This window comes from Acinonyx jubatus, chromosome D3, assembly GCF_027475565.1.
Source record: "Acinonyx jubatus isolate Ajub_Pintada_27869175 chromosome D3, VMU_Ajub_asm_v1.0, whole genome shotgun sequence".
Taxonomy (NCBI): domain Eukaryota; kingdom Metazoa; phylum Chordata; class Mammalia; order Carnivora; family Felidae; genus Acinonyx; species Acinonyx jubatus.
In genome coordinates this window covers 39,808,200-39,823,429 of record NC_069392.1, presented here as the reverse complement: position 1 = coordinate 39,823,429, position 15,230 = coordinate 39,808,200, and the positions used below count along the sequence as shown (strand labels likewise).

The 15,230-nt window shown below is 44.2% G+C and overlaps 1 protein-coding gene across 1 annotated transcript in view; it reads left to right on the top strand.

Annotated features, from left to right (window-relative positions):
• EMILIN2 (elastin microfibril interfacer 2) overlaps positions 1–15,230 on the top strand; it is a 51,568-nt gene that overhangs the window by 18,471 nt on the left and 17,867 nt on the right. Inside the window, exons 3-4 of the mRNA XM_027068599.2 lie at positions 7,940–8,115; positions 12,665–14,593. Coding sequence (XP_026924400.1) covers positions 7,940–8,115; positions 12,665–14,593 — 2,105 coding nt within the window. The remainder of the gene's footprint in view (positions 1–7,939; positions 8,116–12,664; positions 14,594–15,230) is intronic.

The window sequence follows — 15,230 nt, the reverse complement described above, 5'->3', positions numbered from 1 at the left end:
AATTCTGGTGATGGATGGGGGTGACGGTTGTGAACAATGTAAATGGACTTAATGCCACTGAACTGGGCTCTTCAAAATAGTTAAGATGGTAATCTTTTTTAGGGACTGGGTTTGACTCAATTACACCCTTGCACGCTACTCCACTCACCCCTGCCCTGTGTCCACGCAGACAGGGCTCATTCACCAGAGCAGTCTTTCCTGGATGAGGACCAGGAATGCTTCTCCATGGCTCTCTCACTGCCCTCTCTACTTCATCCTGTCTTTCAGCACTCTTCCCTGGTTAGGATTTTCCTGAACTTAGGGGGAAAATATTCTTCTTCAGCCCCCCTTACCTCCTGGTTACCACCCTATTTCTCATTTCCCATCACAAGCAAACTTGATGGAAGAGGTTTTTTGGTCTGTACCTCCTCTTGCTTATTTCATTCTTTTTTCTGACCCAGTGTCCTCTCTCAACATTGATCTGAGCAGCGCTGGCTCAGTTCACCGAGAATCTCCTTGTCTTAAGAACAATATCTCTCAGTCCTTCTGTTACTCGACCCTCTCAGCCGCGCTGGAAATATGACCTTGTCTGCCTTCTTGACATACTCTTTCCCCTTTCCTTCTTAGATATTGTGGTTTCCTTGTGTCTGTCTAGCAGCATGTGCTGGCCACTTTCTGTTTGTCCCCAGATCCATTTTCTCTCCTCTCCCTCCTGATTTTGTTCTAGGAGTCTGACCTGGATGGATTGTAATTTAATCCTTTCATTGTATTGATGAAACTGTGGCCCAGAGGTGGGAAGTTCCTTGTCTGTCACTCAGGGAACTAATGAGAAGGGCTTTTGCTTTTAGTCTAGGGATACTTACAGTTGGTTGCTGTTTCCAGAATTATCTCACTAGTACTGGTCACTGGGTTCCCTCACCATCTGGCTTCCCACTGGTCTGGCCACTGTAAGTCACCTGCCCTCTCCCTCCAAGTGAAAGTGGACAGTGACTGTTTCCTCTACGAAAGGCCACAGCTCCTGTCCAGCAGCCTTCTCCTAATGCTCTGGTTACAGCCTTGTCCTCTCCTGGCCCCTTTAGACCTAGGGTTGGTACATTTCTCCCATTCTTTTTTTTATTATAAATTATTCAATTAATTTAAATTAAAAAAACAGTGCACCCATTTCTCCCACCCCCATCCCCTACCCTTGGCAAACACCAATCTGTTCTCTGTAACTGTAAGCTTGGTTTTTTAGTTACTTTGTGTTTTTTGTTTCCACATATAAGTGATATCATATCGTATTTGTGTTTGACTCAGTTATTTTTTTATTTTTATCATTTTTAATTTTGTTAATGTTTATTTTTGAGAGAGAGAGTGAGAGGGAGTGGCAGAGAGAGACGGAGACCCTGAATCCAAAGCAGGTTCCAGGCTCTGAGCTGTCAGTAGAGAGCCTGACTTGGGGCTCAAACCCACGAGCCATGTGATCATGACCTGAGCCGATGTCCAATGCTTAACTGACTGAGCCACGCAGGTGCCCTTTAAATTTCTTTTTAAGTTTATTTATCTTGAGAGAGACAGATACAGCGTGAGTGGGGGAGGGGCAGAAAGAGAAGGAGAGAGAATCCCAAGTAGGCTCTGCACTGCCAGCACAGAGCCTGATGCGGGGTTTGGACTCCTAGAACCCTGACATCATGACCTGAGCCTAAACCGATTCGGGCACTTAACCAACTGAACCACCCAGGTGCCATTGACTTATTTCATTTAGCATAATACCCTCAGGTTCTATCTATGTTGTCACAGGTGGCTGGATTTCATTCTTTTCTATGGCTAAGTAATATTCCTGTGTGTGTATATGTCTGTGTGTGTACCACATCTTTATTCATCCATCCATCCATCCATCCATTCATTCAAGTGTCTATCCATGGATATGTAAGTTGCATCCTAATCTTGGCTATTGCGAGTAATGCTGCAGTGCACATGGGGGTGCAGTTATCTTTTCAAGTTAGTGTTTCTTCAGATCAGTGTCCAGAAGTAAGGTTGCTGGATCATATGGTGGTTTTGTTTTTAATTTTTTGAGGAATCTCCATACTGTTTTCCATAGTGGCTGCTCCTGTTTACATTGCCACCAACAGTGCACCAGGGTTCCCTTTTCTCCGCATCCTCACCAACACTTACTATTTCTTGTCTTTCTTGACACCAGCCACACTGACAGGCGTGAGGTGATATCTCATTATGGTTTTGATGTACATTTCCCCGATGAGTAGTGATGTTGAGCACCTTTTCATGAACCTGTTGGCCATCTGGATGTCTTCTTTGGAAAAATGTCTATTCAGATCCTCTGCCTACTTTTTAAACATATATATATATACACACGTATACTACTTTTTATGCCTACTTATATGCCTACTTTTTAAGCATATATATATGCATATATATACATATACATATATATACATATATATATACACACACATACACTCACACACATTTTGCTTTAAGTTGTATGAGTTCTTTATGTATTTGGATATTAGCCCTTATCAGATACAGGATTTGCAAATATTTTCTCCCATTCAATAGGTTGCATGTTTATTATGATGGTTTCCTTTGCTGTGCAGAAGCTTTTCAGTTCAATGTAGTCCCACTTGTTTATTTTATGTTATGGGTATTTTACCCACATGTTATACATATTTACCACAGTTAAAAACAAAAGTCAGTTACCATGTCTGGATGTGGAAAACTTGGTGTAGTACCTGAATGCCAGATAACCGAGTCTGCCTTGGATGTGCATCCTGAAAACTCCATGAAATGACTTCTTGCTTGTATGTACATGCTGACTTTGTCCCAGATCATTGGTTATCCCTTCAGGCCTAGGATGCTCCCTACAAAAGAGAAGGAGGCGCCTCTTCCTTCTAGCTTCCTTCTCCATCCTGAGAGTCCATTCCAGTCAATACTGTACAGGACCACTCGTGGGATGAAGCAAGAAGAGTTGGCTCTGGGGCTTTGGGGACAAGCCAGTGCCTGGAAGAAAGAGAGGAATTTACTAGAAAGTCTGTTCTTGGGAGGAATCCCAGTCAGTGGGGCACTGGACTGTAGATTTGTGCACTGTTAGTGGCATGAATCAAATAAGAAGTTACAGGCGAATACTAAATGCAGGGAAATGAGCCTTACCTTGTAGAACAGCTGTCTACATGATCCTCTGCCAGTGATGTGTGGCTATTTCTGAAAAGCCTTCTACTGGCAACCCGGAAGGAATGTGGGAGGAGAGAGAAGATGGGTGGGTGTGAGATAGGAATGAAGAGATGAACAGGTGTGTGCCCATTGCCATTCCCTTGATAGTCTCATGAGGGTCTAGGCCAGCTCTGTCCCGGAGACCTCCCTGTAATGATTGAGATGTTCATGCTAATACTGCATGTGGCTACTGAGTACCTCAAATGTGGCCAACGTGACTGAGGAAATGAATGTTCAATTTTGTTTACTTTTAATCACTTTAGATTAAAATAGCCACACCTGATTAATGGCTATATAACTGGACAACACCACTGAAGGTCACCTTCTGGTGTGTGATTCTTGCCTAACTCATTATGACCCGAGGACTCTGGAGCTTGATTTCGTTCTGGGAAGACTTAGGAATTCACATCGGTTGGGGTTAGACCTGAGGACAACTCTGGGGCTTTTAATATGGACATTGGATTCCCCAAAACCATGTCAAAAGTAGACTTAGTATCATTCATTATTGTTTGATTAATGATTAATACTTCATTCTTTATTGAGCACCTACAATAGGACAGATTGCTGTCTTTAAAAATGGGGATGTTGTAGAGAACAAAACCAACAGGAATTCTTGCCCTCATAGGGCTTATGGTCTGTGAAAAGACAAACACTGAACAAGTGTGAACCAAAGCGTATTATGAAAGAATACGTTATCTGTTAGTAGGAAGGAGTCTTTATCGGGGGGTGATAGATGTCCAATGGAGGCACAATCATTTTGTCATATTTTGTTTTAATGTGTACATTCCAGTCATATGGTCCCTGAACCCTGATTCAACTTTTCCAGTCCTTTTCTTGCCACCTTCCTTCTCAGGAGAATCTTCTGGGTTGATCTAATATTACACATTAGACACAGTGGATGAACTCCTAAAAATGGTGAACCCTTGTTCCCCACCCCCACCCCAAAAGGGTTTCAGAGGTAGATGGTGGGGGAGGAGAGTTGAGGAGAGGCTGAGTTGCGGAGTGCTGGCTAGTGTGGGGGCAGGCTTGGGCTGCCAACCCCCCTCCCCACCGGGAGCCCCCAAGAGCACCTGAGGCAGCTGTGGCCAGGGCTCCCCTGGGAGACAGGATTTTGTTACAGTCCCTGCCCAAGACTGGGATGGGGGCCAAGGCTGTAGCCTGAGTCAGCCTTCCAGCTTTAGCCCAGCACCGCCTTGACTCTGTCCCTTTGGCTATCAGTCCCTCAGCTGGGTGCAGTCAGCTGATTCACTAAGTGTCCCTGGGGCACCTTCTGTGTGCTTACAGCCCATGGGCCCTTGGAGTTAACACTTGGGCTGCTTTTGGTCGATTCACTTCCCCTGCCTGGTTGCCTCAGAGGCTCCAAGCTCCCGTGAGGAGGGAGGGCCTATGGGTGCCCCGACTTATGGGCTGCACTTCTCAACTTGACAGTTACTTGGGGAGTTTTTGAAAGGTACACATGCCTGGACACCCCTTACCCCAGGCCAGTTAAATTAGAATTTTGGGTGTAAAGACGTGAGCTTTTTTTTTTAAAGCTCCCTATGGGGGATATTGTCCTGCAGAGCACTGAGGGACAGAAGAAGGATCTGGGCATCATGCTGTGTTCCTCCCATCCTCTGGAGGACCTACTGGCTGGCTCTGATGGAGGCAGGAACCCATTTCTGCAGGGAAAATCCCAGTGGGGCTGAGGGGTTGCACAACCCTACCTCTTTCCCTCACATCCCCCAGATTGAGGACCCATGGCCGCCTCTGGGATCTATGTCCCTGTGCACGGAGCAGTCGGAACGTGAGCTTTCCCACGGCTGGAGGTGGCCGCCTGATCACTTCCAGCTGTCATCACTAGCCAGGAAGGCCTCTTCCACACGCTGGACTTAAAACTCTGTTAGAAATGCTGTCAACCTGAACTCCATTGCCACAAACCGGAAACCCTACAGCAAGCCGATTAGGCAGAGGGTGGGAGTGGGGAATGAGCGTGGGGCTGGAGAGGAAGGCAGGAACTCCAGGGAGCTTCCCTAAGTTATGAGCTGGCTCCAAAATAATAACTGCCTTTAAAGAAAATAATGAGGTGTGTTGGAAGGGCAAGCACTTTCTTATACTCAGCTCTGTGGTTGGGGCTGAGGCCTCTGGGTGGGGGGTGCGGGTCGCAGGCTCAGGGTTTGCTCTCCGGGTCCCTCGCAGCCGCGTCCAAAAGGGTTTGCTATGGGCTGTCATCTGCTGGCACGTGTACAAAACCCGAGAGCAAACACATTTTCACATTCAGTCTTAAATGCTCAGAGGAACCAAGTTTTTCTGAGATTACACATTTTTGCAGCATTATGCTATACTTGAACATGCAAAACAATGAAGTGGAATTTTTTCTTTCTTTCTTCTTCTTCTTCTTTTTTTTAGTATATGTGCTGCTGAGGCAAGCACTCTTGATTTTTTTTTAATAGTTTTTAGGACCACACAGGGACTTCTTTTGGTAGGTTGGGTGCTAGGGGGCTAATGTGGACCGTGTCAGATGTTCAGACAAGTGTTTGCTGAATGGGGATGGCAGCTGTCCTTTGACCCTGCTTACATGGCCTTCTGGAACATCTCTGGGTGGGTGGAGTTCTCTCCACCCGAGTCTCTGCTTCTGTGTGCTGGGAGGACCGTCTGGGGTACAGGGGCAAACACTTGGGTTTAAATCCCAGCCCTGGCCCTTCCTGACGGTTGGAACTTGAACAGGTCACTTAACCTCTGTGAGCCTCTGTTTTCCCATTTGTGAAAAGGGGAAACTCTATAAATAGTTAGGCCTTAATGGGGTGTGTGGTGGCAATAAGAGGGAATAAATAACCTAGAAGCGAGGTCTTGCCCCATGCCCCCCCCTTTTCTGTTTCATTCATTCGGCTTTGTCTTCTGTTTTGAAAAAGTCTCCCTCTGGGGCTTCTCAAAACTTGTGTCTCCAGGCCCCACTGCAAGCCAAGTAAATAGAATCTCTGAGGGCGAGAGCCAGGCATCTGCAGTTTTTCACTCTTCCCTAGTGATTCTGACACTCAGCTAAGGTTTCGAACCACTGCCCTAGAAGGGCCGGTGAACCAGGGACAGAGACAGGTGTTGGGACACTAACATTTGGGTCAGTGCTGCCCCCAGGGCCTTCTGGGAATTCCAGAGGATCACCTTGGGTCCTGGCGATGGGGGAGTTCCTTACACCTAAAGTTTTAGTTGTCATGGTTTTGACCCTCAGGAAGGATGCCAAAAGCCCATTACATTTACTAATTTGCAATTTTCTTGGGAGTGTGACTTTGAACTACACCCTCAGCAAGGCTGGTGCTGAGGTGGAGTCACCTGACCGGCACCAGTCCCCATGGGCCCCCCAACGCCCCTCTGAGCAGCACACAGTCCTAGGAAGTGACAGAGGGCTGATCCCTTTCAGGGAATTGGCCCCCAAGGAGGAGGGCAGCTGCTAGTGCTGGTGTTCACAGTGAAGAGACAGTGAGGACGTTCTAGAGAGCCATGCTTCCAAGCTGGAAGAAGATGCTGGGATAAGTTAAGGAGTGGCCTGCATCTGTGCTGTGAGCAGGGGCACCTGGGGGTGTTAGACCCCTGCATCCATCCTCTGAGTGTACGAGGGGCTGCTGGGTTGCCACTCTCTGGCCCAGGCCCAGTGCTGGGTCTGGAGGACTTTACAGCTATCACAAGAATCTCGGTGTGATATGCATGTGCATGGGGGAACGTGCACTTAAAAAGGGATCCTTATTTCTACCATTAGCTCTACAAATCAGGGAATCTTTTTATTTTTTATTTTTATTTATGTATTTATTTTTATAATCATTTTTTAAATGTTCATTTTATTTTTGAGAGAGAGACAGCGCAAGCAAGTGAGGGGCCGAGAAAGAGGGAGACAGAGGATCTGAAGCGGGCTCTGCCCTAACAGCACAGAGCCCAATGTGGGGCTCGAACTCACCAATGGTGAGATCGTGACCTGAGCTGAAGTGGGATGCTTAACCAACTGAGCCACCCAGGTGCCCCCAGGGCATCTTTTTAAAAAGGTCTGGACACAGCTAGCATGAGGTGCCCTCTCTGAAGGCTCATGGCCTACTGCCTTTGCAGGAAGGAAGGTGCCAAGATGAAAGCACAAATGCTATGGAGATGAAGGTGTCAGGGAGGTTTCTTTAAAATACAAAAAAAAAAAAGGGGGTGCCTGGGTGGCTCAGTCGGTTGAGCGTCCGAATTCGGCTCAGGTCATGATCTCATGGTTCATGGGTCCGAGCCCCGCATCGGGCTCTGTGCTGACAGCTCAGAGCCTGGAGCCTGCTTCCGATTCTGTGTCTCCCTCTCTCTCTGCTCCTCAACTCGTGCTCTCTCTCTCTTTCAAAAATAAACAAACATTTAAAAATAAATAAATAAAATACAAAACAAATGACACTGAGTTACCCCAGAAAAAAAATCTCCACAAAGCAGTGAATTGTGGAACAAAAATTTGTGTGCGAAACAAAAGCTCAGTTTTAGGAATTGTGGGGCCAGGCTTTTCTAGGTTGTCTGTCTTTCTGGCCTTTAGTGGGAGGGCAGCTGAGTGCAGGTGGGTTGAAGATGGATGAAGGAGGCCAGTCTGATTTTGGCTGAGCCCCAGGCATCAGGGCTGGACTGAAAAGACCAGTGGTCCCTTCTGGGTCAGTGTGGAGAGGGCAGGCAGAGCCCTGAGTGACCTGGATCCTCTTCATTCGGGTACAAGTCAGGGGGGCCCGGGGCGCTGGCAATAGCCAGTAAAGAGAGATGCCACCCTTTTCCTCGGCAGGTATCGTGTGAACTTCAGACCCAGATACGTCACCAAGTACAAGACGGTGACTCAGTTGGAATGGAGGTGCTGCCCTGGCTTTAGAGGGGGAGACTGCCAGGAAGGTCCCAGGGACCCTGTGAAGACTCCCCGCCCCACGCCCGCTCGGCCTCGAAACAGCGTGAAGAAAGCCACAGGTAACTTCTTTGTGCTTCCCTGTGCATGGCCACCGCTGATCTTTCCAGTGCTTCTGCAGACCATAGGATTTATGATTGAGAATGTGGAGCTCTCCAGGGTCTTCCAGTAACACGCATGTATGCCTACAGTAGACGCATGTGGCATACAAATTTATTTGCAGAAGCAGTAGCAATCAGAATACAGTTTTGTTTTGATTTGTTTTGTTTTGTGTGGCAAGTAAATTGCTTTGTTAGGGCTGGTTTGTGAAAGCAAAGGATTTGGCAATCAGCGTAGGGGAGGCTGATGGTTTCAGACTGGGGTAGTGTGGGCACAGATGCGAAGAGATTCATATGTAGCGATGCTTTGTTTTTACTTTTTGTCTACAAGTTCCCATAGATCTGAATTTGAAGAAACTAATTGTTTTAAAAATAGGTGAATCAGGGGCACTTGGGTGGTTCAGTCGGTTGAGTGTCAACTTCAGCTCAGGTCACGATCCCGTGGTTCATGGGTTCGAGCCCCGTGTCTGGCTCTGTGCTGACAGCATAGAGTCTGGAGCCTGCTTCAGATTCTGTGTCTCCCTCTCTCTCTGCCCCTCCCGTGCTCCCATTCTGTCTCTGTCTCTGTCTCTGTCTCTGTCTCTCTCTCAAAAATAAATAAACATTAAAAAAAAAATAGGTGTATCAGAATCATCCTCATTCTGTTTGGGGTGAGAGATTTGCAAAGGTAAGCCCCAAGTTTGATGTATCCAGTGAAGTTGTTCTTAAATTTGTTTGTGAATTTTTTTGGAAGTAGCACAAATTCAGTGAATAACTAAGAAAGCAATGATAATTTTCACCTTTGCTTTTAATTATAACATCAAGAGAATGACTTTTATGGCTAAAAATTTTCTGTCCTTTTATTCTATGTCACTTTATCTTTCCTCTTTTTTAAGTTGAGTGAGAATAAATGTAACCTAGATTTTCTTACTAATTCGATGTTTAAGTCGTCTTGAAATGATTGTTTTCTCATGAAGTATTGTCAATTTTGAAATTTGTAGTGTTTCCCCATATTGTTTGTAAAATAGATTTTAAAATAATTTCTATGACAAAAGTAATATATATCAATTATAGAATCTTTATAAAGTCTAGGGGAATATCTAGTTACACATAATCTCACTGCTAACATTTTGTTATCACACATTACTCTCCTTCCTATATCTGCTTGTACATGTCGTTAAGGAAAATTCACTTATTCATCCCACACATGTTTATTGAGCTTCTTTATCTGGCAGGCTCTATACTAGACACTTGGGAAAAGTGAAAAACAAGGCAGACAGTCCCTGAACTCATGAAAGGCAAACATCAGACATGTAATTGCAATACGTCCTGATAGGTACTATGATGGGCTCACATGAAGGGGATCTGTTGGATCATAATAGGTTACTTTTGTTTTATTTTTATTTTATACAAGTTTAAACCCATAAGAGTTGAATAGCTTTAAAAGGACTATTAGGAAAGCAGTGACCTCCCTTTCTCCCCCACTTTCCCTTCCCAGGGGTAATTACTTTAAACTCTTTAGATGGTCTTTTGGAATTTACCTCCATATCTATTTTTCAAGTTTATTTATTTCATTTTATCTTGAGAGAGAGAGAGAGAGAGAGCGCGTGTGTGTGTGTACCATGTGTGTATGAGTGGGGGAGAGGCAGAGAGAGGGAGAGAATCCCAAGCAGGCTAGCACAGAGCCTGCAGCAGGGCTTGAACTCATGAACTATGAGATCATGACCTCAGCCAAAATCAAGAGTCAGATGTTTAACCTACTGAGCCATCCAGGCTCCCCAACCTCCATATCTATTGACTTCTCATTATGGAAGGTGAAATTATGACTCCTTTTCATCTGCTTTCCTCATCCTTTCCATACCGTTTATACCAGATTTTTAATTTACTTAATACTTCTTATATACGTTGTGGTAACTAGGTAGATCATGTGTACAGCTGAGCTATGTAGTATGCTATGAATCTGTTGGCTTTCCTATATAGCTTTTTGGTTTTTTTAGAGTTAGTGATTGTTTTATATTTTCCTTTGCTTGTTTTTTTTTTTTTTTTTTTTTTATGTCTTTGTCCCTATTTTAACCCGAACTGTCCTCAGGGTGATTATTTAGATGTCCTCTCATTATGTTCAGACACATCGGTTTCACCTTCTTGGAGCAATCCCCACCAGGACTGGTCATCCTCTTTTTCTTGTTCACAGCTGCCAGCCTGTGATCTTACTTGTTTCCCTCCCACCGATTCCCTGTTTCCTATACTCTTTGATTGTTCTCAATGTACTCCCTTGTTTTGGTAGAGCACATTCTCCAGTAGTTTTATGAGAAGATTGTATGGGATGTACACTTCCTAATATTTTATAGTCTGAAAATATTTTTATTCTACTTTAGAGTTCTAGATTGGAAATAATTTTCCTTTAGAATTTTGAAAGCATCACTCCCTTTTCTTCTAGCTTCCAATGCAGCTGTTAAAATACCCAAAACCATTCTGATTCCTAATTTTTATATGTGACATGGTTCTGTTTTTTGTTTTGTTTTGCCACTTTAGTGGGATTTCAGAAGGCAATGAAAGGAAATGCTTATCCTTAATCCACTATCATTGTAAAGAACATACAATTTTAGAACTAATTTTTACACTTAATCTATAATGAACAACTATTCATTAAATAGTTTGCAGTATCATTTAATGGCTTTGAGAGTGTGATTATTTGAACACAGTCCCCTACTGTTGGTCACTTAGGTTGTTGGTAGTTTTTTATAGATAGTATTTGAATAAACATTTTTTTCCTGTTACTATTTTGGATTCATCTCTGATTATTTACTTGAATAAACTTCTAGAAGTGTAATTGTTGGGGCAAAGGGATTCTGAGATTTTGATACTTACTGCCAAGTTATCCTTCCAAAAAGTTGTAGCAATTTCCACAGTCACCAGGAATATGTAGAAGAAGCATTTCCTCATGTGCTGTTCTTCCCTCTTCTCCTGCCCTTTGCTTTTATTTCCTTTGCTCAGAAAGGCATTTCATTTGTAAGTGATTCAACAACTTGTTTTTTCCTCCTGGTGTCTTGAGGTAGAATACATTTTTCAGTGTGGAAAATAAGGTGTTCTTTATAGTTCTCTGCTTGAGAGTTTGGCCATCTGACTTCCAGTCTTGATTTTACCACAAAGCTGATTTTCATGAATAATAGCTGTTGTTATGGTTGTGTGCAAAAGTTTAGGGGAGGAAAAAACAACGTTAAAGTCAAATATCTACAACATTCTACATTTAATTCTAGTGCTTGTTCAGTGTACCTTAATGCATTTTATTTCATTGCAATCTCTATGTTATGTTCGATTTTTTTCCATTCTTTATGATAGTCTCTGTATCATCTCCAGGCTTGTCGATGTTAGCCCCTTTCTAGTATTCCTTGCATCCTACTGTGAGTTCAGGGGTGTGGTTTGCTTTCAGGTTCCTACTGCCTTACGTTTCAATAATTTTGTTTTTGGTTAGTTCATCTATCTCTGTATCTATCACTTTATTTTCATTTTAGGACTCATCACAGTCATCCTTATTAACTTTTTTTATTTCTTTTGGACTATTTCCTTGGAAGTATATTTCTCAGAGTAGGATTATCAAAAAGTCAATGTTTATATTCTTTGGTTTAGTGAATCTTTGTATATATGACCACATGGCTTTATTGTTAGGAGGTGACAGTAGAGTCACTGCTTTATCCCTCTTTAGCTTTTAGTTTCCCCAACTGCATAACAGTGCTAAACAATGTCTATGAGACTTTGTTAGCATAGCGATGCTAACAAAAGTAAAATAACATTTAGGAGTTGCTTGGAGGATAAATTGACTGCTTAATATGATATCATATCACCCAACAGCTAATGGGTGGATATCACTAAAGTGGCTTCTTGTGGTTTGACAGTATGTAGTCAACCATTGGGGTGTGGCTGCAGCTCACTAATGTGAGAATGATGTGTTCATATGACAAAGTAGATTAAGAATATTTCCCTTTAGGGGCGTGTGGGTGGCTCAGTTGGTTGAACACCCTGATTTGGACTCAGGTAATGATCTCACAGTTTGTGAGATCGAGTCCTGTGTTGGGGTCTGCACTGATAGTTTGGGACCTGCTTGGGATTCTTTGTCTGTCTGTCTGTCTGTCTGTCTCTCTCTCTCAAAAATAAATAAATAAACTTAAAAAAAACTTCCCTTTAGAGTGAAAGAGACCATGGACTACCTACTATGTACCATGTACTACATATTCTCTCAACAACCCTTAAAGGGAAGATAGTACCTCAGCTTCATAGATGAGGGGATTATTGTTCACAGAAGTTAATTAACTTGCTCCAGGGCAGACAGTAAACAACAGAGCCAGAATGCAAAGGGAGGCCTATTTGACTCAAAGGCCATAGTCTTTTTCTCTCTACTACAATAATTGCCTATGGTGAGAGGGGATCTATAAGTGAAGGTTTAAGTGCATTCCTTAAATACCCTGTTTATTGTCTTTGCAGAAAATGGGAAAAGGTAGAACTTGTTAAGTCATGTCCAACTCTTTCTTTGTAACAGATAATGAACCAAGCCAAGTCTCAGAGCCCAAAAAGATTTTGCCACCAACTCGTGCCACAGAACCAAGTCAAGTCATAGATCCAAAAGAGGGGGCGCAAGAACTTCAGGAAAAAAAAATCCAGGTGCTTGAGGAGAAGGTTCTCCGACTCACAAGAACAGTTCTTGATCTCCAGTCTTCCATTGCTGGAGTGAACGAAAACCTCAAACATGCCGTTCAGGATGATGCCAGCAAAATGCTGGCATCATGGCTCAGTAATCTGCATCCCCAGCCAGTGCCTGACAGTGCCATTGGTGGAGACACAGAAACTGTCCAGCTTCCTGATGTCCTCAACAATAAGGAATCTGGCATGAAGGACATCAAATCCGAATTGGCCGAGGTCAAGGATGCTCTGAAGACCAAGAGTGACAAGCTGGAAGAGCTGGATGGGAAAGTGAAGGGGTATGAAGGACAGCTCAAACAGCTCCAGGAGGCTGCCCAGGGCCCTACGGTGACCATGACGACCAATGAACTCTACCAAGCCTATGTTGATAGTAAGATTGATGCCCTGAGAGAGGAGCTCATGGAAGGAATGGACAGAAAGCTGGCCGACCTGAAGAACTCATGCGAGTACAAGCTGATTGGTCTCCAGCAGCAGTGTGATGATTATGGGAGCAGCTACCTGGGAGTGATTGAGCTAATAGGAGAGAAGGAAACAAACCTGAGAAAAGAAATAAACGATCTTCGAGACCGGGTACAAGATCCTTCAGCTCGGTCCAACTGCTGTAATGGTGAAAAGAATGGTGACTTTGGGCCACAGATCAAGATGTTAGACCAGAAAATTGAAAGGGTTGCTGAAGCCACCAGAATGCTGAATGCACGCCTGGACAATGAATTTGACCGCCTTGTAGTTCCAGAGCCAGATGTGGACTTTGATGCACGATGGAATGAACTAGATGCGAGGATCAATGTGACAGAAAGGAATGCGGAAGAACATTGCTTCTACATTGAAGAAACCCTTCGGGGGACCATTAATGGTGAGGTAGATGACTTGAAGCAACTTCTTGATCAGAAAATCCAGTCTCTGGAAGAGCGCCTGGGGAGTGTTCTCCTGGAGGTGGCCAATAGCACTGATGCAGAACTCATCCCCCCAGCCTCAGCCCTGCCAGGTGTGTCAGGGGCTGGGAGCAAACAGGTCATGATAGAGTTAAACCACCTGAAGAGCAAAGTTCAAGTTGTTGAGGATATTTGCCTGCAGAACTTTCAGGGAGAGCCTCATGGGATAGAAGATACTTTGCCAAACGGAGAAGACCACATAGCGGGTGACAGTTTGAACCTTTTGAAGTCTCTGAATGACACAATGCATAGGAGGTTTCAAGAAACCGAACGTAGCATCCAGAAACTTCGACAGGATTTTAGTTTTCTTTATTCTCAACTAAACCACACAGAAGACGATGTGAATCATCTCCAGAAGGAGCTAAGCAGTTGTAGAGAAGGTAAAAATGCTGCAGTGGGGGGGTTCTCTAAGGGGGGTGAGAAGGAAAGGACAGTGGAGCCCCTCCCGTCTCCCCAGGACCCCATGGCTCATTGCTGCAGCCACCTGGAGGAGAGGTGGCAGCGGCTGCAGAGCCAGGTCCTCTCTGAACTGGACACTTGTAAGGAGAACACACATGGGGTCCAGAGGGACGTGTCCGTGGTTGAGAGCAGGGTGTCTCATATGGAGAAAGCCTGCAGCAAGCTGGACTCCATCTCCGGAAGTCTTCAGAGGATCAAGGAGGGGCTCAACAAGCATGTCAACAGCCTCTGGAGTTGTGTCAGGCAGATGAATGGGACACTCCGGTCACATTCCAGAGACATATCTGGCCTGAAGAATTCAGTCCAGCAGTTCTATAGCCATGTTTTCCAGATTTCTACTGACTTGCAAGACCTGATCAAATTTCAGCCATCAGCAAGTAAGTTGCCCGTTACTATCCCATTTCTTGTATTTGTTCGCAGCATGCATTATGCTAGATTTTGGATGGTCTGTGGAGTTCACTACATCAGTGCTACCCAAAGTGTGGTTCGCAGATTGGTGCCAGTTTGTGAATCACTGGTGCTGAGTGGCAACGAGATAAAAACCAACATCGAGAGTTAGTATTTAGAAACTTTTATTTAAAACAATTTGACATCACTGCAGGATTCAGGCACACCATCTGTGCATTTTACAAAAGTTATCAGTCCACAACAAATTGAAAATGAAACTGCTCCTTTGCCACAGAGGAAGAGGGCAAGATGTGGATCTATATATACTGTCATGTTGGGGAGCTTAGAGTTGGGGTCAGATTTTTGGCCTAACAACTTGGAACACTGGCTGCTTAGGGAGACTTCCATTTGCTTATCTGTTCACTTCTCTATAAGCAGTGCTTTTTGTTTGCTGGTGTCATTATAATCTTTGTCATCATTATCTTTAGGCCACCTCCTGTCTCCTGAAATCTAAGGTCTAGATGATGGCAGATAGAATACAGTCAGATTCCTTTCCAAAGACCATGGACAAAAAGCATTTTAGGGGCAGTAACTGTTTAAAGCCGTATAGTGCTTACAACAAGGAAG